The sequence below is a fragment of the Lytechinus variegatus genome, chromosome 6 (genome assembly GCF_018143015.1).
Source record: "Lytechinus variegatus isolate NC3 chromosome 6, Lvar_3.0, whole genome shotgun sequence".
NCBI lineage: Eukaryota > Metazoa > Echinodermata > Echinoidea > Temnopleuroida > Toxopneustidae > Lytechinus > Lytechinus variegatus.
Window position 1 is genome coordinate 27,316,171 of NC_054745.1, and position 23,814 is coordinate 27,339,984.

The window sequence follows — 23,814 nt, forward strand, 5'->3', positions numbered from 1 at the left end:
ACTGTATTTTCTAGTTCAAAGAGCGACCTCGTTTCACTGAACAGATGGAAAGGGAAAAGTAAACATTTTCGCAAAGTTCATCGTATTTCTTTTTATATAAACAAATTTCTGCTTTCGATTTATTTGTTGTTAATGATTATAAAAGTGGCCTAATAATGTTCATTACTCAGAAAAACGTGCATAATGAAACAAGTGCAAAGAACATGAAGAAAGTCAATATTACACGAAATCTTTAGCATTCCTTTAGAAATGATGTAAACGACTGTTTGAATAATTTATCGATGAAATTGTTAATAACTTTTCAGTACTACTTTAACTGGCTCACACATTGACTAAATAAACACAGAACGTTGAAAACACTTAATGTCTGAACAATATATGCAAGAAATAAACTAAGCAAACGAAATTTTGTTGATTGTTGGAAAGTAAACTGAGTTTCTCAGGAGGATTGTGAGGCCAAATTGTTATAAAAGCGTCGGAGAACCAGCAGGTAGGCATAAGCCGCAGTTTCCGTATAGTTGAAACAAACTAAAGGAACAATGCTGGCGACACGGGCATCCCTGTGGGGCTCACTCCTCCTGATAATAGGAGCGACTATTTTGCAGATATCCGACGCTCAAAATGGTAAGTCATAACTTCCACGTAAATTGTGAGATAGCAATACATTTTTTATGTGATAGGAAAAAGAAGTACTGCATATTTCAAGAAAAGTCTACGCAAGAGAATGAAGAAGAACATACGAAGGAGTGCACTTGATTATTCTTAAAATAAATGAAGAAATTTAGAAATCGAAGGATAAGAAATCAACTTATTCTCAAACTTTGCATGTTAAAGGAACTAACTTTTCTATGGCTCTGACTTTAGGTTTAGATTGATACACTAGGTATTTTCCGCCCCGCGAAGCAGAACGCGTTCATGAACGTAGAAAATATATTGTCAAATGTTCTTTAAGACAAAGAACAACCGAGCAATCTTTATCAATAATAGGTGAATCAGAAGAGCAGTTTCGTCCATGGACAGGACAAACGATCGACATATATTCGCATAAATAATTTTCTTTCGACAGTTCCGAAACGTAGGACGATACTTCTGTTCCGGTGGTGACACGACATTTGATCCTGCGACAATTGCTCCAGTATCAATATCTCAGAAAGCATAGGATTAGAGTTAGGATTGTGATAGAGTGTTTGGTTCAGAATATTGTCATGATTACGATTAGGATTTATTTTAGTTTTGGAGGTTAGGTTTTATGTTTCGCTTAATGTGTTGATTTTCCATCGGATAAAGTGTCATGGAACCGTTCTGGTTCGTCAATGTTCGATAAAAATCTCCCAGCTATTCATTGTTATTAGACATACATTTTCAATACAATTACTGTGTTCGTGTACGGTTCTAGGTCGCGGTGCTAAAACTCCCTACATTGTTAAAAAAAAACCTGATATAACAGAAAAAAGAAGATTTTGCAGAAAGCAATAACAGAATCATTCTGTAAATCCATAAAACAGGAATTTTTCTGCAATTTAACAGAACAGGTCTGTTTAAAAAAAGGGGAAAAGACTATTATATTATAGGAATATTATAGGAAATTTGTAACGTTCCATACACCAAAATACCAATTTCTTGTAATTTTACATGATGTAATTTAAGATTACGCAATCTGGTAAGATTACAGGTGTTCTCCATATGACTCTGCTGCATGAACTTCTTTTATTTTAAGGATAAATTTCCTAACAGTGTACTTTGTCACTTGGGCTTCACACACTATATGGTCTAATTGACGTGTAGGCCCGTATTCTGAATACGAGTCTAAATGTCATTTATACCAAGCTGTGGTTTAAGTACGGGGAGCCAATTGGGGCACAAATCTAATTGTCTCAGAATAACTGAAATATTTTCTTAATTGTTAAAGCAAGGGGAAAGAAATTAAAAAATAAGAAATATACAATATAGGCAGTTTTTTTAAGTTCTTGGCTCCCAATGATTTTGGCACAGAATTAGATCATGGTCTTAATCAAACCTGACTTCAGAATACGGGCCTTGGTAATTTAATTTTGATTAAGGATATACAGTCTATTTGGTATACTTCTACTTTGTCTGTATTGTTAGATGAAGTGTTTTCATTTGACAAAGTAAAACATAAAGATTAGACAAAGTAGTAATAGGATCAACTGGGCATTAGATTCATTGGATAATAGATCTAGGATCTTTTGAGTTACAGAAAAATCTGGCACTTTCGTGTTTGCCATTTCTTCAATGTTGAATGTAAATGGCGTAATTTTATTTGTAAGAGTTTTGTCTTGGCAAAGGATTTAAGGGACATGTCATACAAGCGGCATGCACCAAAAAAAAAGGAAAAAAACCTTGTGTAAGCCTGTTACGCTAACAGGTTGTTTAAACCTTTTTTTGTAATTGTTAAAACGTTTTTAACAACTTGTTTAAAAAGTTTATAGAGTGGTTTAAATGTTTAAACAGTAGTTGTTGGAGTGACGGGCTTAAACAAGGTGCTTGGAATTTTAAACAGCGTTTTTACAGTGCAGATCCATGATTTTTCAAAGGAGTGGGGGGGGGGCACACTTCTGTTTTTTTACGGGATTTTTAAATTATACATTTGAATTGTACGTGCCTCTCAAATGGGGCACGGGCCGGCTGTGCCCCCCCCCCCCGTATTCGCCAGTGTTGTAGACCAAATTTGTTTAGCCCTTGTGAGGTAGCCAAACGGCTTGCAGACCAAACGAATAAATTGAATTAACCATGGTTTGTACCGTGACGCAGAACACTTGTAAGAACATACAAAATGTATTGTCATAACTATTTCCGATCATAAGAAAGAGGTCTGTCGAGAATGGTTGAATCAAACGGTGCCGTAGTTTAGTTAAGTATATTTGCAATCTCTCGTCAGCTTCGAAACTTAGGACGTAATTACTGCCGTTCTTGTTCACAAATTTTCGACAAAGACCTCACGGTTGCACTATAACGGGCATTTTCAATATATTTACTGTTCTGAAATTTGTTCTGCTTCACGGTGCCCCTTCTCTATGGCCAACGTAGCGATATACAATAAAAGTAGGGCCTATATTCAGGCGCGGATCCAGGGGGCACGTGCCCCCCCCCTTTTTTTTGAGAAGCAAAAACTTCCCCCCGAAAAATTTGCCCCCTCTTTGGGAAAATCCTGGATCCGCCCCTGCCTATATCGACCACAGATGAATGACGACACATTCGAGGGGTTTGATACTCTATTCTGTCATTTCCTTTTTCATGAAATCTCCTTTCGTCAAATCAAGAAAACGTTCGGCTCGTTGGAGGTGAAAATGCCTACGAAGGTCGTATTGAGGTTCTACACGACGGCGCATGGGGAACGGTTTGTGACGACTCCTTCACAGATGTTGACGCACAGGTGGCTTGCCGCTCTCTTGGACTGACCGGGGGAGTCGCGCACTCGCAGGCACACTTCGGGCAAGGAAGTGGGCAGATTTTGATGGATAACCTAGCGTGCGATGGAACGGAGAACGCTCTTGACGAGTGTGGCCACAACGGATGGGGCTCACACAACTGTGGGCATCACGAAGACGCCGGCGTGGCATGCGAAGCACCGGGTAGGTATATTTTGTAAAGAAAGATTAAGATTTTTTAATATTGAAGATGATGATAATGGTGATGATGATGATAATAATGATATTATTATTAATGATAATAATGATAGCAATAATGATAAAAATGATACTGATAATAATTATGAGGAGGAGGAGAATAATAATATGTATAATAATAATAATAATTACTATTATCACTATATTAATTTGGTGAGAATCAATCTTTTTGTCCAGTATAGTTATAGGGACCTCTAAAGGAAAAAATAATGATAAAATTTTCATACTCACGGACCTTAACTGTTGTCATAAAGAAACTAACTAACGCTTCCAATTAGGGAAAAAGCATAGAACCCCTTTTCTGATGATGATTGAAATACTAATGATAACCCCCCAACAAAAAAAATGATAATGATAATCACAATAATAGTACTAGTGACGTCATTTTACCCAAGCCGGGTAGCCACTTCAGGGGCCCATTGCATAAAGAGTTGCGTTTAAACGCAAGCCAAAAAATCAATCGCAAGTCCTATAATGCGCGCTGTTGATTGGTTGAAAATCAAGTAAATTCTTGCCCCAGTGGGCCTTGCTTACACTCTAAAAAAACAGAGAGTAAAAATTTACCCCAAATTGGGTAGAAAGGGAGGAGGAGGTGGAGGAGCCGTGGTGTAGTGGTTCTGACTCTCGCCTTGTAAACAGAGGGTCGTGTGTTCGAATCCCACCGCGGTCTGGCGTCCTTTGGCAAGGCGTTAATCCACACTTTGCCACTCTCGACCCAGGTGCTAAATGGGTACCCGTAGGATGTGAAAGTCATTGTAGCTTGTCCAGTATTGTGTGCGCCTCACAGGCGACTGACTGGAATACTCCCCAGGGAGTGGAGGATGTGCACACATTGTGTGCGGGAATGACTGATTGAATCCGATGACCGGGGTAATAATATATCTGTAAAGCGCTTAGAAACGTCGTTCCGATGGATTAAGCGCTATATAAAAGCGGATTATTATTATTAAAGGGAACATGCATATTTGCTGGGTAATTTTTTCCCCTCAATATTAAACAAAATTGGATGTTTGAATGGTCAATTTCAACGCAACATTGCGTACAAAATTTTTGGTATTTTTTTCCAACAAACACGCATGTTCCCATATTAACCAATATTGGGTAAATTTAATATGCATTCAAAATCACTATGGAGAACTGATCGGCTGTTGTCGAAATTTGATGGACTTGGACAGCAGATCGGAGGATTTGCACCGGACGAAAAATTGAAAAAAATATGTCGTTGACCATAGTCAAGAGATTCCGATGCTGTCCCGGTCCAGCAACTTTCGACAAAAGCCTCTCGGCGCTTCATTGTGATTTGACCTGCATTTTCAAAAGAATTGATGCGTTGTAGATAGTGGCTCCGTAGTAAATGCGAAAAATACCGTTTACACTTATCCGAGGGACAATCTTCTTGTTTCATTCCAGCTGAACCCGAACCTGACATTCGGCTTGTTGGAGGCGCCAATGCTTTTGAAGGGCGCGTAGAGATTAAACACAACGGAGTATGGGGAACGGTCTGTGATGACTCCTTTTATGACAGTGACGCCGAAGTGGTCTGCCGTTCGCTGGGACTGAGTGGTGGATCGGTCCGATGCTGTGCAACGTTCGGTCAAGGGACCGGGCCGATTTTGCTGGATGATGTAACATGCAGCGGATACTCTGAAGACTCGCTTGGTGATTGCGATCACAGGGGATGGGGAAGCCACAACTGCGGGCACAGCGAAGATGTGGGAGTCGTATGCGAACCAGGTAGGCCCCCCTATTTAAATCAAATTTTCAGGTTTGATTACAGATATTTGAGAATTGAATGGCGGTTCGCGGCGGTTTTCCAACCACCATGAGCAAATAAGAACTTACGCATAATTGACATGCTATCCTCGAGAGATTAGAGTGTGTATTTGTGTGTGCGTTTGTTATGTTAGGGAGTGTGGGTGAGAGTGTGGTTGTGCGCTCCGTGTGTTGAGGGTTAGGGTTTGTGGAATCAGGGGCGTCGATCCATTTTCCAGATTGGGGGGGGGGCAAAATCATTAACGTTCCAAAGGCGCTCGATCGTACAAAACACACACCCACACACCCTCACTCACACACATATATATACATATATATATATATATGACTCATGAGACACAGACACGTATCTTACCAACAAATAAATGCGAGCGCGAAGCGCGAGCTGATTTTTTTTTATAGTATACTGACAGGAAAAGCGTGCCTGTTTAGGACTGTAGTAAGTCAAGAGGAGGATTCATATCTCATTACACAGATAGTACGATTGCCGAGAGTGCGCTGAAATTTCTTTAGATTTTGACCTGAAAACCTGATATTCTAAGCATTTTTGGTACCAATGATTAAGATTTGTATCTAAAAGAATAATAGATGCGAGCGTGAAGGGCGAGCTGAAAATTTTGATATTTCGATCTGAAAAAATGAGTTTAATGGACGTTTTTTTTTATTAAGAACAAGATATATATCCAAGAAAAGGTGATTGCAAATCGAAGCAGGAGTTCTTTCGAGGCTTATCAGAAAACGGGACATTTACATTCACGTATTTAATCATAAGAAGTATGGGTTTTTGCTACAGAAATGATTCGAACGAGAAGCGCGAGCTGAAAATTCTTATATTCCAATCTGAAAAGCGGACATTTAAGCACGATTTTAAATAAAGAACGAGTTGTGTATCTCAATATCGCTTGCTGAACATTACAATCTTGATTTTTATGCATATCCGGAATAATTGGGGGAAGGGAACAAAATGATATGTTTGCCCCCCAATATTTTCATTGGTGGGGCGATCGCCCCCTGCCCCCCCCCCCCCAGGATCGACGCCTCTGCAGAATTGATTTTGGACAGATATGTATCACTCAAATTATTAAGGTCTGGGACCGACCTTACCGTCACCATATCCGATGGTGTGACCAGAGTTTCAACCACGACCCTCGATCTGTATCAATATGTAACTTCTCATAATTATGTAGTTCGGAAAACATGCAGGCGCACGCCAGAAAGCACAGTTAGATGCTGAAGCAACGTACAGGCATCGACGTCATTGCGGCGTCATCTTAGAGCACCGTGATGCAAAACGCTTTCAAGGAACGTAGAAAATCCTGTCAACTGCCCTCGTAACAAAGAGCAACCAAGAAGTCTTTGTCGAAAATCGGTGAATCAAAACAGCGGTTTCGTCCTGTTGTTATTGATTGGGTTTTGGGGGCGTTTCGTCCTTTACTCTATCTGGCTAAGCGACATATTTTAAATGTTTTCGACAGCTCCGAAACATAGGATGAAACAGCTTTTCCGGTTCGCCTAATTTCGACAATGACCTCCCAGGAATCAATTGTCATATGACGGCATTTTCAATAGGCCTAGATTTTCTATGTTCTTAAAAGCGTTATGCAACGCGGTGTGAAATGACAATGACAATGTCATTACTATCAGAAGAAGGGCGCTATCAAATTATGACGTCATACTCATCAGGTCTATTCTAGTACATGATGATTTTGGGAGGACAAACACGGGGTATTAAAAAAGAGCCTTGGTTTTTGACAATGGAACAATGACAGTGATAACGTGCTATATTAAAGAGGAGGCAAACATGACCAATAATGTGTGTGTATAGTCTCTCCTTGTTATAAATATCTAGTCTTAATATATAACTTTTAAGATAACTAGTAGTAATAGGGAGAATGAATCAGCCTATAATTTTATTTTTCTAGAAAAATAAAATGTTTTGAGATGAAAAACAGGCCTACTTATTTCGCTACTTGGTAACTGTGATATGAATATATTCTGTTCTGAATTAGTGTGCTATCATTCAAGTGGGGCTATCTTTAAAGACTGAATTTTGAAGGGATACTCCAATCTTAATGTATTCATATCTAAATTAATAGAATGAAATTCACAGAGCAAAATGTTGAACATTTCATCAAAAGAAACAGAGTCTAGGTATGCCCCATGAAAATTGGTGGGCTGATGATGTCGCATTCACACTTTCCCTTTTCTTATGTTTTTGCATAAAATCATAATTGTTTCAGTTTTTCATAAATGTGTATATGTTGTGTCTTCATTATGATGAAAGAAGTTGCAGCAATAAATAACTAATGCACTTTATCAGTTATCAATCCATTCGTTTTAAGTCTTTTTGGTAGAAAAATTTTGAATAAACATAATTTCATATAATAAAATACTAAAGACAGGCCTAGAGCTGTTTCACGGGAATATTGCATATATTTAAAATTCAATAACTTTGTTATTTATCATCCGATTTTGATCAAATTTTCAAAATTTTGCTTCGTGAATTTTATATTCATTGAAATATAAATATTTGATTTGATTTAATTATTTCAACATTCCAATAACAAAAGTATATACAAGTGTAATAATCTTTTTTATTCTCAGCAAATGATTATTCATCCTACGATTATTCATCTGATTACTCATCCTACGATTATTCATCCTACGATTACTCATCCTACGACTATTCGTCCGATTACTCATCCTATGATTACTCATCCTACGATTATTCTTCCGACTACCCATCCTACGATTACTCATCCTACGATTATTCATCCTACGATTACTCATCCTACGACTATTCGTCGGATTATTCATCCTATGATTATTCATCCTACGACTATTCGTCCGATTACTCATCCTATGATTACTCATCCTATGATTATTCTTCCTACGATTACTCATCCTACGATTACTCATCCTACGATTACTCATCCTACGATTACTCATCCTATGATTATTCATCCTACGATTATTCGTCATACGATTATTCATCGTATGATTATTCATCCTATGATTACTCATCCTACGATTACTCATCCTACGATTACTCATCCTATGATTACTCATCCTACGACTACTCATCCTACGATTACTCATCCTACGATTATTCATCGTACGGTAAGAATGTCACAACATTTTCAGGACCTAATGAACCACCCCCATTTTTTTTCAAGCCCCCCCCCCCCTGGAAATTTCGTTGTTACGCTATTATGCATATCACTATGTAGCTAGCCTCTTTTACCAAATAAACAAAGTTTCACTAACCTTTTTGGGAGGGGTTTGTGCCTTCATTTGGTCGTGCTTTTTTTTGGGGGGGGGATCACCCGGTTTTGCGAATAAAGACCTGGGGGGTGTTTCATGAAAGGAATTGTCGGACGTTTTATCCGACAGTTACCACAGGAACGGTGCCTCTCAGCCAATCAAAATCATGGAAAGATTTCAGATCTGACAAATTGACGGATGAATATATTGATGAAATGCTCCCCAGGTCACACCGCCCGAGCGTTGTTTGAGCGGTCGTGGAGCGGTAGGGAGAGAGGGTCGAATCTCGCTCACAAAATTGGGGAAAAAACCGAAAAAAAAATTGAAAAAAAAATCGAAATCGAAAATGGTGAACGGTAGCGAGCGGTAAAGATTTTTTTCTCTCCGCTCCACGACCGCTCCAACAATGCCCGGGCTGTGTGACCAGGCCTTAAGACTCTCTTTTTTTCGAATTATTCTTAATGAAAATCACCTTTAATTTTGGAGTGAACACTTTTTTTTCATTTTTATTTATTTATCAAATCCAAGCCATGGCGTGTTTTCTTTCCTTCAACAATAAATTAACCCACATTGTGCCGAAGTGAATGGGAATGTGGTGGGAATTTGTTCCTTGAAACGCGGCGCGCGTAACAGCTGCTCTACTGTAGAACGCTTAGAGACTTCTGAAAAAGTAAGTACACTGGCGGATCCAGGGGGGGGGGGCACAGCCGGCCCTTGTAACCCTTTAACAGTGGAGAACTTTGTTTCGTGGAGGAAGCCAGTTCGCAGTTCCTCTCTGCGTACGATCAGAGTAAGGTCATTTGTACTAAATTGACATGATGGTTTAAAATCTAATGAGATAAGCACCAACTTTGATGTCTTGATTATTCATGTATTCTTTTGAATTGTGAAACTTTTGTAAGTTGGCGGACCTGGACAACATCGGATTTCTAGCCTCTGGACAACGACATATCTGCAGTTGTTCGTCCGGTGCAAACAGTCGGATGATCTGCTGTCCAAGTCCACCAACTTTCGACAAAAGCCCCTTAGCTCTCTATATTGATTTTATTGCATTTTTAAAGGAATCGATGCGTTATAGAGGGTTTCCCGTAGTAAATGCGAAAAATACCTTTTCACTTATCTGAGAGACAATCTTCTTATTTCATTCCAGCTGAACCCGAACCTGACATTCGGCTTGTTGGAGGCGCCAATGCTTTTGAAGGACGCGTAGAGATCAAACACAACGGAGTATGGGGAACGGTCTGTGATGACTCCTTTTATAACAGTGACGCCGAAGTGGTCTGCCGTTCGCTGGGACTGAGTGGGGGAACGGCCCGATGCTGTGCAGCGTTCGGTCAAGGGACAGGGCCGATTTGGCTGGATGATGTAACATGCAGCGGATACTCTGAAGACTCGCTTGGTGATTGCTATCACAGGGGATGGGGAAGCCACAACTGCGGGCACAGCGAAGATGTGGGAGTCGTATGCGAACCAGGTAAGCCCCCTCTTTAAATCAAATTGTCAGGTTTAATTACAGATCTTTGAGAATCGAATGGCGGTACGTTCGCGGCGGTTTTCCAACCACCATGAGCAAATCAGAACTTACGCATAATTTGACATGCTATCCTCGAGAGATTAGAGAGTGTGTATTTGTGTGTGCGTCATGTGGGTGGTGATGTGGTTGGGTGTGTGTGTGTGGACTGTGGATGAGGGTAAGGGTTGTGGAATTGATTTTGGACAGATATGTATCACTCAAATTATTTTGGTCTGGGCCCGACCTAACCGTTACCATATCCGATAGCGTGACCAGGGTTTCAACCAAGACCCTATCAATATGTAGCTTTCCATAATTATATAGCTTGGAACACATGCAAGCGCACGCCAGAAAGCACAGTTAGATGCTGAAGCAACGTACATGCATCGACGTCATTACAGCGTCATCTTAGAGCACCGTGACGCAAAACGCTTTCAAGAACTTAGAAAATCCTGTCAACTGCCTAACGATTTGGCGGTAATAGTCAAATATGACTGGTCGCCATTAGTTTTCAACAAACAACAACATCTCAACAAAGAGCAACCAAGAAGTCTTTGTCGAAAATTGGTGAACCAAAACAGCGGTTTCGTCCTGTTGCTGTTATTGATTGGGCTTAGGGGCGATTTGTCCTTTGCTCTTGTTGGCAAAACGACATATTTTAAATATTTTCGACAGCTACGAAACTTAGGATGAAACTGCTTTTCCTATTCGCCTATTTACGACAATGACCTCCCAGAAATCAATTGTCATATGACGGCATTTTCAATAGGCCTAGATTTTCTATGTTCTTGAAAGCATGGTGTAACGCAGTATGTAATGACAATGACAGTGATAGTGTCATTGCCATCAAAAGGAGGGCGCTATCAAATTATGACGTAATATTCATCAGGTCTATTCTAGTACATGTATGATGATTTTGGGAGGAGAAACACGGGTCTTGGTTTGTGACAATGGAACAATGACGTTGAAAGCACGCTATATTGATGTAAAGAGGGAGTCAACATGACCAACAGCGTGTGTAGTCTCTCGTTATTATAAATAGATATACGAGACTACTAGTAGTGATAAAGATAATTAATTAGCCTTAAAATTTTTTATCTTCCCGGAGAAACTAGATTTATTTTGTCATTTGGTAATTGTGATATGAATATATTTAAGAGTGAAGTAGTGTGCTATCATTAAAGTGGGCCTATCTTTGAAGACTAGACTGCTTAGAAAGTTGCATTGTGGGAAAAGAACGTAGTCAGATATGAGCAGTTATGGAATGGAGGTGTGATGTTCAGGCAGCAAAATTGTTTGCTATTTAGCAGGGGAAAATAAATTTGCTTGCTCGTGAATTCTAAAGGGATACTCCAGGCTAAACATATTAATATCTAACTATAGAGTAAAATTCGCAGAGCGAAATGCTCAACATTTCATCAAAATTGGATAACAAATAATGATAATAATACATATCAGTTATAAGGCGCTTACTACTGGTGTTTCTAAACGCTGTTTATGGTTTGTACTTTGGTTTAAAAAAAGTGGCAGGGGATAATGATACAGGTAATACAACTATTCTAATAATCAAAAATTAAAACTGGTGCGCACCTCCAATTGACCGACCCACAACTTTGAATCATCTCTTAAACAGGTAGGTTTTGAGTAGGGTTTCGAACTGATTCACAGACTTGGCATTATGAATGTAAGATAGTAGCTTATTCCAAATTGAAGGGGCAATTGAAGAAAAAGCGCGGTCACCATATTTTGTAGAGGTTCGAGGTCCAAGAGTTAACTGCATTGTAGACGATGAACGAAGAGGTCTTGAGGAGGTACTAGAACGTAAGGAAATGAGATCTGTAAGATATTTTGGGGCTTGGCCATCGAGAATTTTGGAGGTGAGAAGGAGAACTTTGAAAGGGATACGGTGATGTATGGGGAGCCATAGAAGAGAACGCAGAATTGGAGTTATGTGCTCGGATTTTCTACTGAGAGAGACTAATCTAGCGGCATAGTTTTAAACCCGTTGTAGTGGAACAAGGTATGTATGAGGGAGGTTAGAAAATATTGAGTTACAGTAATCTAGGTGACAGGAAACAAATGCATGTGTTAGTTTAGCAGTTGTGGGTCGGTCAAGTAATTTCCTAATCCTTCCAATTTTAAAAAATACCATATGACGCAGACCTGCAAATTTGCTTGATATGATCTTGAAGTGTAAGATCGTTGTCAATCATTACACCAACGTCGCGTACACACTCACTGCCCTTTAGGGAAACATTATCAGTAGATAAGTCCGGGAATGGAGTAGTGTTTCTGAATTTTGAGGATATGCGTATAATCTCAGATTTTCGTTCATGAAGGCAGAGTTTGTATTCAGATACCAAATCTTAATGTCTTCAGCAAGGCAGCTATGGAGCTTTTGCGCTGCTTCAGCCTTCGCATTCGCTCTGAGAGTAACATGATTTTGTGTGTCATCAGCGTACATTACGTGCTGAACACCTTGGTGAGAATCTATGAGTTTGGACAGTGGACTGGTATAAATGAATAAAAAGTAGTGGACCGACTACGGAACCCTGCGGAACGCCAAAAATTAAGGGGAATGTTTCAGAAACCGTATCATTAATAATTACTTGTTGGGACCGACCATGAATATATGAGCGGATCCATTCCAAGACAGTTCCCGTGATGGAGAATACCTTTTCAAGGCGATTTAACAGAATTATTGAATTTAAAGGAAACCAAAACCCAAGAAGAGAAGTAATCTTATTGGAAAGAGTAAAATGAATGGAACAATTAAAAAAAAAGTTTCATCAAAATCGGTTATGAAATTAGCAAGTTATGGGAGTTTGAAAACTCTTGTTTTACTTTCTATGGGCATCCTCAAATTGGCAAACGTGCTTCAAAATGGCTGATTTTGTGGACAACTCTCCATTTGTTTTATACACATATTTTCAGATTTTACTCGTTATCTTTCAAATTGCATCTTGCCTCCTTCTGGGCACAACATATGTAATGGGAAAATATAATCCACACCATATATGTCAAGGTCATATTTATTAGTTGGGCTGATGATGTCACGTTCACATTTTCCCTTTTCTTATGTTATTGCATAAAATCATGATTGTTTCATTTTTTCAAAAATGTGTATATGTTGTGTCTCCATTGTGATGAAATAAGTTGCAGCAATAAATAACTAATGCACTTAATCAGTTATCAATCCAATCGTTCAATTCTTGGGATAAAAATTTTGAATAAACATAACTTTAAGTCATAAAATACAAATTATGAATAAACATAATTTCATGTGATAAAATACAAAAGACAGGCCTAGAACTGTTTCACTAGAATAATGCAAATATTTAAAACTCAATAATTTTGTTATCTGATTTTGATCAAATTTCGGCATTTTGCTCTGTGAATTAAATCATATTCATTGAGATATAAATATTTTTGGATTTGATTTAATCATTTCCACATTCCAATAACAAAAGTATATATAAATGTAACATTTTTTTTCTCAGCATATGATTATTCATCGTATGATTATTCATCGTACGATTACTCATCCTACGATTATTCGTCCGATTACCCATCCTACGTTTATCCATCGTACGATTACTCATCCTATGATTACTCATCCTACGACTACTCATCCTACGATTATTCATCCTACGATTACTCATCATACGATTATTCATCGTACGATTACTCATCCTACGATTATTCGTCCGATTACCCATCCTACGATTACTCATCCTACGATTATTCATCCTACGATTACTCATCCTACGATTACTCATCCTACGATTACTCATCCTACGATTACTCATCCTACGATTATTCATCGTACGGTAAGAATGTCACAGCATTTTCAGGGCCTAATGAACCACCCCCATTTTTTAAGCCCCCCCCCCCTCTGGAAATTACGTTTTATGCTATCACCAGGGGACCGTTTCATGAAAGTTGTCAGCACTGAAAAATCTTGAATCCGCTCCTGCGTAAGTATTAAGCGTTCTAAAAGCAAGTAAAGTTATTAGTAGTAGAATATAATGACGGGGAAATAGGGAAGAAAATCCTAATAGACTACAAAATGTCAAAATATATCATGAATGGGCGATAAAACTTCAGAGAAATTATTTAGTAGTGACGATAAAAATTATATCAATAAAATTATAATAGTGGGAGAGAAATAAAGAGGCTAAGGATAAAGTCAGATAGATAGAAAGATAGATAGATAGAGAAAGAGAGAGAGAGAGGGTGAGAAGCCCGGGGGGGGGGGCCACTTCCATTCACGAGTGGATACCATGCGCGACCATGGGGTCTCGAAAAGCACCCTAAACACGTAATTTCCATATTCTGAAAATGTACCCCTTAACAAGTATTGGCATGTGAAACCCAACCCTTAACAAGTATTGGAAACAAAACGATACTCTTGGCAAATATTCCCTGAAATGAACCCCTAAACAAGTATAGCAATGTTTTATTGTTAGGGGTCCTTCGGTCGTCAGCTTTACCTTATTTGGTTTAGTACGACCCCACCTTCTACACCTCGCGGAAATCAAATTCTAAACACGAAGTGTTGGGGCAAAAAGGACATCCTTTATAAAACAATTAAATTTTGTTTTATCATCCCCGCAAATTCGACCCTAAACACGTAATTGTCCTAGTGAAATTGATACCCTTTTTTCATTATTTTTGTGTTTTTGACACCCTTATCACGTTACGTACGTAACGTGTCCTATCGTGAAAAAGACATCCTTTTTACGTGTTTTTTTGGTCGCGCATGGTATCCACTCGTCAATGTAAGTGGCCCCCCCCCCCGGGGTGAGAAGATGGGTTCAAATCTTTGTATTTCATTGATATACCTGTGACTTTCGAACTCGGAATCACCAGTTAGTATTTTTAGATGTTTTAAGTACATTTGGATAGGCAGACTCGGAAAAATTTACACAAATTCGACCAGGTTTAGTACCGACACAGCGTTGCTTTTTAAGACATGTCCTTCACTTTAATTTCGTGATGAACTGTAGCCCTATATATTTATAATTTTATATTTACATGTAGAATTCGCGATTTATGCATAATAGGGCGTTTTCGCAATTTCAAAGGGGACATATTCTAGAACACAGTAATTCTATTGAAAGTGATAGTCAAATCACAATGAAGAGCTGAGAGGCTTTTGTCGAAAGTTGGCGGACCTGGACAACATCGGAATTTCTTGACTCTGGACAACATATTTGCAGTTGTTCTTTCGGTGGAAACATTCGGATGATCTGCTGTTCAAGTCCACCAACTTTCGATAAAAGCCCCTCAGCTCTCTATAGTGATTTTAATTGCATTTTCAAAGGAATCGATGCGTTGTAGAGGGTTTCCCCGTAGTAAATGCGAAAATACCGTTTACACTTATCCGAGAGACAATCTTCTTGCTTCATTACAGCTGAACCCGAACCTGACATTCGACTTGTTGGAGGCGCCAATGCTTTTGAAGGGCGCGTAGAGATTAAACACAACGGAGTATGGGGAACGGTCTGCGATGACTCCTTTTATAACAGTGACGCCGAAGTGGTCTGCCGTTCGCTGGGACTGAGTGGGGGAACGGCCCGATGCTGTGCAGCGTTCGGTCAAGGGACCGGGCCGATTTGGCTGGATGATGTAACATGCAGCGGATACTCTGAAGACTCGCTTGGTGATTGCTATCACAGGGGATGGGGAAGCCACAACTGCGCGCACAGCGAAGATGTAGGAGTCGTATGCGAACCAGGTAGGTCCCCCTATTTAAATCAAATTTTCAGGTTTAATTACAGATCATTGAGAATTGAATGGCGGTTCGCAGCGGTTTCCAACCACCATGAGCAAACCAGAACTTACGCATAATTGACGACGCTATCCTCAAGAGATTTGAGAGAGTGTGTATTTGTGTGTGCGTGTGTTATGTTAGGGTGTGTGTGAGAGAGTGTCGTTGTGCGCGTGTGTGTATGGATGAGGGTAAGGTTTTGTGGAATTGTTTTTGAACAGATATGTATCACTCAAATTATTTAGGTCTGGGACCGACCTAACTGTCACCATATCCGACAGCTTGACCAGGGTTTCAACCACGACCCTCTGTAGCAATATGTAACTTTTCATAATTATATAGCTTGGAACACATGCAGGCGCACTCCAGAATGCCCAGTTAGATGCTGAAGCAACGTACATGCATCGACGTCATTGCGGCGCCATCTTAGAGCACCATGACGCAAAACGATTTCAAGGAACCTAGAAAATCCATCAACTGCCATCGTATAACAAAGAGCAACCAAGAAGTCTTTGTCGAAAATTGGTGATATCAAAACAGCGGTTTCGTCCTGTTGTTTGTCCTTTACTCTAGCTGGCTGAACGACACATTTTCAATATTTTCGACGGCTCCGAAACTTAGGATGAAACTGCTTTTCCGGTTCGCCTATTTGCGACAATGACCTCCCAGCAATCAGTTGTCATATGACGGCATTTTCAATAGGCCTAGATTTTCTATGTTCTTGGAAGCGTTATGCAACACAGTGTCATTGCCATCAGAAGGAGAGCGCTATGAAATTATGACATAATATTCATCAGGTCTATTCTAGTACATGTATGATGATTTATGGAGGACAAACACGGGGTATTAAAAAAGAGCCATGATTTTTGAAAATGGAAGATGGCGTTGACAACGTGCTATATTAAAGAGGAAGCCAACATGACCAATAGCGCGTGTGTGTGTGTGTATTTAGTTTTGTCAGACGTGTATCAATTAGATATGATTATTTACCTCTGGGACCGACCTTTAATGTTATCATCCGAAAGACGTGACCAGGGCTTGAACCTCGAACCTCTGCATCAATTTGTAGCTTCCCCACAGCTTGGATTACAGGCGCACGCCACAACGCCCAGTTACCAAGTGGCAAAAAAGTAGGCCTGTTTTTCATCTCAGAACCATCTAGTTTCTCTGGAAAAATAAAATTATAGGCTAATTAATTCTCTTTATTACTACTAGTAGTCTGGTATATTTATATAAAACGAGAGCGTGTGTAGTCTCTTATTATATATAAATATATCAGACTACCAGTAGTAATAAAGAGAATTAATTAGCCTATAATGTTATTTTTCCAGAGAAACTAGATGGTTCTGAGGTGAAAAACAGGTCTACTTATTTTGCCACTTGGTAAATATGATATCAATGTATTCAGTGATGAAATAGTGTGTTATCATTAAAGTGGGCCTATCTTTGAAGATAGGCCCACTGCTTAGAAAGTTGCATTATGGGAAAAAGAACGTAGTCAGATATGAGCAGTCGTGAAATTGAGGTATGGATGCTTAGTCAGCAAAGTTGTGTGCTATTTAACAGGGAAAATAAATTCGCTTGCTCGTGAATTCTAAAGGGATACTCCAGGCCGAATATATTTATAACTAAATAAAAATGCACAGAGCGAAATGCTTACCATTTCATCGAAATCGGACAACAAATAACGGAGTTATTGAAGTTAAAGATTTGCATCATTCCGGGGAAATAGTTCAAGGCATGCCTTAATGAATATTCATTAGGTGGGCTGATGATGTCACATTCACACTTTCCATTTTCTTCTTTTCTTATTTTATTGCATAAAATCGTAATTGTTTCATTTTTTTCAAAAATGTGTATATGTGTCTCCATTATGATGAAGTAAGTTGCAGCAATAAATAACTAATGCACTTAATAAGTCATCAACCCAATCTTTCAATTCTTGGTATTTTTTGAATAAATATAATTTAATTTAATAAAATACAAAAGACAGGCCTAGTTCTGTTTCACCGGAATAATGCAAATATTTAGAATTCAATAACTTTGTCATCCGATTTTTATCAAATTTCAGCATTTTGCTCTGTGAATTTTTTCCTATTCATTGAGATATGAATATCTTTTGATTTCATTTAATCATTTCCACATTCCAAGAACAAAAGTATATATAAGTGTACCATTTTTTTTCTCAGCATATGATTATTCATCGTATGATTATTCATCGTACGATTACTCATCCTACGATTATTCATCCGATTATTCATCCTACGATTATTCATCATACGATTACTCATCCTACGATTATTCGTCCGATTACTCATCCTACGATTACTCATCCTCTGATTATTCATCCTACGATTATTCATCATACGGTAAGAATGTCACAGCATTTTCAGGGCCTAATGAACCCTTATTTACCAAATAAACAAAGAATCACGTTTCACTAACCTTTTCGGGAGTGGTGCATCCCTTCATTTGGTTGTCTTTTTTTGGGGGGGGGGAGGGATCACATGGTTTTACGAGTGAAGCTCTTTGTCAAACTTTCTTCACCAAAAACACGTTCATTTTTAGAGTAAAACATTTTTGTTTGGTTGGTTTTATTTAATCATTTATTTATTTATTCATTTTATTCAAATTTTCCTTGATAAGAAATTACCTTCAACTTTTGTTAACAAACCAGCACCCCCTCTTAGCTCTCAGGAAATCGTTCCTACACTCTAAAAACAAATTAGTCAAAATGACTAGTTAATAGGGTCAGCTGGGAGCGACTGTTATTCTAGTCATATTTGACTATTTTCTAGTCATATTTTACTAGAAGGGAGTTATTTCTGACTAGAATATATGTCAGAAATTCGAATATCAGTGATTGCCATATCAGTTGCACCCAGCTGACTACTAGTCTAGTCAATTTGACTGATTTGTTTTAAGAGTGTAGGTCCCTGAGCATTTTGACTTTAACTCATTCTACAGCTACAATGAAGAAATTTCTAACAAAGTTTGAGATGAAGAAATCAGAGTCGTTTGTCTTCAAACATGAAAGTTGTTGCGATTTGTTGTGGCGATTTTTATATCATTATTATGCAGAATATAAAAAAAATCAATGTAACACTTCAATAACAATGATATATTTATATTTTTAAATTTACGATTGCTTTAATGTTTTGATGCTTATCACTCGAATGCTTGTAGATACATAGTGATGTGATGGGGGAGGTATTGTGAGGGTTGGCTTGAAGTGACCAAGTCACATGTATGACCATTGTATTTTGCCGATTCTAAATATCTTCATTTTATTTTTACCATTAGTGTTCTTACCTGGATGGGGTTGGGAGGTTTGGAGAGGAAGACTTGTGGGTTATGGCTATTAAGTTAGCCTTTGTTATTGCTTTCTGCAAAATCTTCTTTTTCCCTGTAAAATCAGGGGTTTTTTAACAGTGTACCAAACATTAGCATCTAAAATCAAATATATGAAAAAAAATGTTTAGTAGCTCAGAATCTAAAAACATGAAATCATTTTAAGAAAATATTAATAATACTATGCATCAAAAGGTGAAAAGAAAAGAAAATGACCAGGGCGCCGTTTCATACAGCCGATCGTAAGTTAAGAGCGACTTTAAGAACGACTGGTGATCCTTTCTTGTGGGATATGATATTGACCATTAAATGTTCATTGGTGATTATTTAGAGCGTAAGAAATGTTCACCAGTCGTTCTCAAAGTCGCTCTTAACCTACGAACAGCTTTATGAAACACTCACCAGATAAAAATAAACATATTTTTGTTGACTTTGACTTGGAAACCGGTAGGAAATAGTATGGATTGCAATAAATAATTGATAAACAAAAGTGATGTGGTAGGATTTAAAAATGAATTCAAATAGTACCCAATAGAATAATCATCTGAGTACTGGCATGTGTAAATAAATTGGATTGGAAGATATTCCTGAAATAATTCGTTCTTTTCAAACTTAATCATTAACTTCTTCTTTCGTTTATCTACAGATTACGTGTTGCATTCTAGTAAGTATTCGACTTTTTTCATTTTTTTCCGTTTTACTTCAGCGGGGTAGCCCTTGCAGTTACAAAACTTCTCTACCAAGGGGGTCCTGCACACTCTAAGAAATAAAATGTCAAAATTGAACCCCGAAAGCTTGATGCAAAATCAGCACCCTATGGGTTCAAAATTTAAACCTTTGATTTGGGGTTCAAAATTTAAAGTTTTGATTTGGGGTTCAAAAATTGAACCCTGCGCTTGGGGTTCATTTTTGCACCCTGCGGGTTCAAAACCGCACCCTAGGGGTTCAATTTAAAATTTAGGGGTGCAGTTTTGAAACCGCAGGGTGCAAAAATGAACCCCAACCGCAGGGTTCAATTTTTTAACCTATAGGGTGCTGATTTTGCATCAACCTTTCGGGGTTAAATTTTGACCCTTTATTTCTTAGAGTGTGCACAATTAAAAAAATACATATAAATAACAATTTACACACATAAAGACTTAAAACTGTATACACAACTAAAAATATTAGCTTAAATAAAATCGCATGAAATTGAAATCAATCAATTTATTCATTTTATCCCTAAAACAATGAGTACATAAAGCACACATCAAAAATAATATACTAATGTGATATACATGTATGATTATGAACAATATGAAAAATATAAGATAATACAAGTAACATATATATGAGTAGGACTATTAGGCCTATATAATGATATAAGAAATGAAAACGACGGCCTTAAACTGAAACCAATATTGGCATTGTATCAGTAGATTTCGGTTTATACAATAGTGTCTCTGTATCATCGGGATGCCTTCAAAGGGAGTTTGATCATGCACTGCAAAAACTCTGATGTTGATTTACCACCAGTCCGGAATCTAAGTATGCCCACGCGAGAAAAGTGTTGAAGCAACACCAGTATGAAATCAAACCGATGCTGTTTTAATACTAATTGGTGTTGTATTAACACATATCTGGTACACAGCAAAAACTGTGGTGTAACCGGTGTACATAGAGGACCACACCAGTTATTTTACGCCGATGTTAAATTGGTGGTGTTATTGTCACATGTAAAGGTGTTATTACAACACCTTGTTATGTTCAATCTCTAGGGTGTAATTTTAACACCTCAGGGTGTGGTCCTCTATTAACACCAACTGGTGTCAGTTTTAATACCATAGTTTTTACAGTATATTAGACCAAAACCAAACTGGTGTTGTTTAACACTTCTCTGGCGTGGACATACATAGATTCCAGGCTGGTGGCAAATCAACACTGGAGTTTTTGCAGTGTAATAACTGCACCTGACACTTTTCTAGATTAAGTACATTGTAAATCTAGGGTTTTACACAAAGGCTTGCGTGCTAGGATTATACCACCTGGCAATGGACCAACCTGGGATGGCCGGGGGCATGACATTTTCTCCGGCGACAATAAATTCGGGCTTTATTTCCTCCAAGATATAGGGTTATGGTTGCATTAGGGTTTTATGTTAGCTTACAGGTTTAGGATACGGTATAGCGTTAAATCCAGCCAAGGATTAAGTGGGTCATTTCGGTAGTGTGTGGACTTTACAGCAGACAATTTGTCGCCAGAGCAAAAATTTTACGGAACCAACCAGGGAATAGGACAATTTCTGTAGACCGATCGTGAATTCCCATTTCTGGTTGGTCTCTATTGTGTGTGTGTGTGTGTGTGTCCCTCTCTCTCTCTATCTTTCTCTCTCTCTCAGGTTGCCGATCCGATCAGTTCGAATGCTACAACGGTGAATGTATACCAGGTGCTTGGATATGTGATCACGACAACGACTGTAGTTACGGAGAGGACGAATACAATTGTGGTAAGATCTCTAAAAAAAAATCAAAGTTTCTGTATATCAGGTGAGTCATTAAAAATAAATGAACAAACCAAAATATCGATCTGTTATCATGTTTCTGCAGCTTGGTGGCATGGCCCTAGTCTGTAGGCACAGACCCTGATTGAAACTTTTATCAACAAGTGTGTCTCCACGCAAAGACTAGCTAGCACATACAAAACTTGCTGTAGAGGGCCTTCAGTGTGTGTGTGTGCGTATTTGAGTTTTGTCAGACGTGTATCAATGAGATATGATTATTTACGTCTGGGACCGACCTTTAACGTTACCATCCGAAAGACGTGACCAGTACATAAGGCATGAGTAGGCTCCAATTTAGACCCTTTACCCGAGTGAAGGGTTTGCACAGCAGAGTAGCATGGCCCCAGCTGAGACTTGGAACTCTTTGAGGGTAACCCCAGTAACCCATCCAATTTCTTGGAACGGTTTGCAACCTTATCACCGTGAGACCAATGAGGAGTCAAACAATGAGAGCGCCCCATGTCATCAACCCCAACGAAGGCCAACAAAAGTTTGGCCATTTACCTTGGAGACTACACTGCAAAAACTCCGGTGTTGATTTAACACCAGCCCGGAATCTATAGATGTCCACACCAGAGAAGTGTTAACACCAGTTTTGGTATAACACCAGATAGATGTTTATACAACACCAATTAGTTTTAAAACAGCATCGGTTAGATTCCAAACTGGTGTTGTTTAACACTTCTCTGGTGTAGACATATATAGCTTCCGGGCTGGTGTTAAATCGATACCGCAGTTTTTGCAGTGTATATGATACAGGTACCTGTAAAATAAGAGTAAATATTGTACAAGATGGTGTGTAGGATTGGGAAATGCTGAAGACTTCATTGACCAAATTTTGTTCTCATATCATCATCATCATCCATTCTATGTATTTTCAGTCGCCCCTTGTATTTCGTTTTAGTTCAGCAAGGTAGCCCCATCAGTAACGAGATGCTATATAATTGTACATGGGGCCATGCAAAAACACATAGATGGAGGTATAAATATTTAGAAGTAAACAGAAGATATTTGAATATAATTTAATTTCGAATGCAAAATAGTTTAATTGATAAGGAATTATATCATTTGGGTTTTTTTAAAGATTACCCACCGACTTCATGGCCAACATGGGAACCGGAGACTACCGAGTCTAATAGTAAGTATAGATCAACGAACGTTGAGGGTGGCCAAACTGCAAAGTTTTGACGCCCTCCACGTTCATTGGTATAGGAGAAGCCCAATGTTTACACGTTAATGGGAATGCTCACCATGCCCATAATATTTGTTTTAATAAAAGCATGTAGAATAATAAAATACCCGGGGAAAATATATTGGTCAAGTTCTACTGTATCTATCACAGATAAAGAGATATATGAATATGTATTTTTCATGTGTGACGCCATTTGAGACCAGCTCTCTTGTATTGCAGATGATGCACATTTCATGATTTTTTTTTCAAGAAACATGAAAATATTTGTCGAAGCTGTAGAAGGTAGTTTGGAATGATGTCATATAGTAGATGATTTTTCCAGGCCTTTACACAAAAAATAACAAAATTAACTTCATATTTTTTTATAAATTGATTTATAAGAAATTTGCTTTCTGGGAAATGAATATTACACGACATAAGAAGAAGCTGATCGTCGCTTTAGAAATTAGATGCTTCATCATTCTTTATGTGATTTTCATCAAAATTTTCCCACTTTTATTAGTACGAACTTATCGTCAGGGTGAATTTCCTCTTTAAGTATCCGTAGCGGAAAGACACCAGCTATTTTTAATTTAATTTCTTCACACCAGACGGAAACGAAGTTGTTTATGTACTAGATCCAGACAATAAAACTTTTTTAGGTCAGTGTTTGCTTTGTAATCAACAATCTTCTCAGGGTTCTATGAAAGAAAATAGTAACACCTTAGCCTTGTGGAACACTTCTCAGTATACCATTTTTTTACACTTTAAGATGAATTGGTC

At 38.4% G+C, this 23,814-nt stretch overlaps 1 protein-coding gene across 1 annotated transcript in view; it reads left to right on the top strand.

Annotated features, from left to right (window-relative positions):
* The first annotated feature begins 518 nt into the window (after positions 1–518).
* The window catches only part of LOC121417672 (deleted in malignant brain tumors 1 protein-like), a 35,917-nt gene continuing 12,621 nt past the window's right edge, over positions 519–23,814 (top strand). Inside the window, exons 1-11 of the mRNA XM_041611406.1 lie at positions 519–624; positions 3,282–3,593; positions 5,058–5,381; positions 8,025–8,540; positions 9,835–10,158; positions 13,698–14,027; positions 15,614–15,937; positions 18,160–18,339; positions 19,968–19,985; positions 21,699–21,806; positions 22,945–22,998. Of these exons, the coding sequence (XP_041467340.1) occupies positions 540–624; positions 3,282–3,593; positions 5,058–5,381; positions 8,025–8,540; positions 9,835–10,158; positions 13,698–14,027; positions 15,614–15,937; positions 18,160–18,339; positions 19,968–19,985; positions 21,699–21,806; positions 22,945–22,998 (2,575 nt within the window). The 5' untranslated portion in view covers positions 519–539. The remainder of the gene's footprint in view (positions 625–3,281; positions 3,594–5,057; positions 5,382–8,024; positions 8,541–9,834; positions 10,159–13,697; positions 14,028–15,613; positions 15,938–18,159; positions 18,340–19,967; positions 19,986–21,698; positions 21,807–22,944; positions 22,999–23,814) is intronic.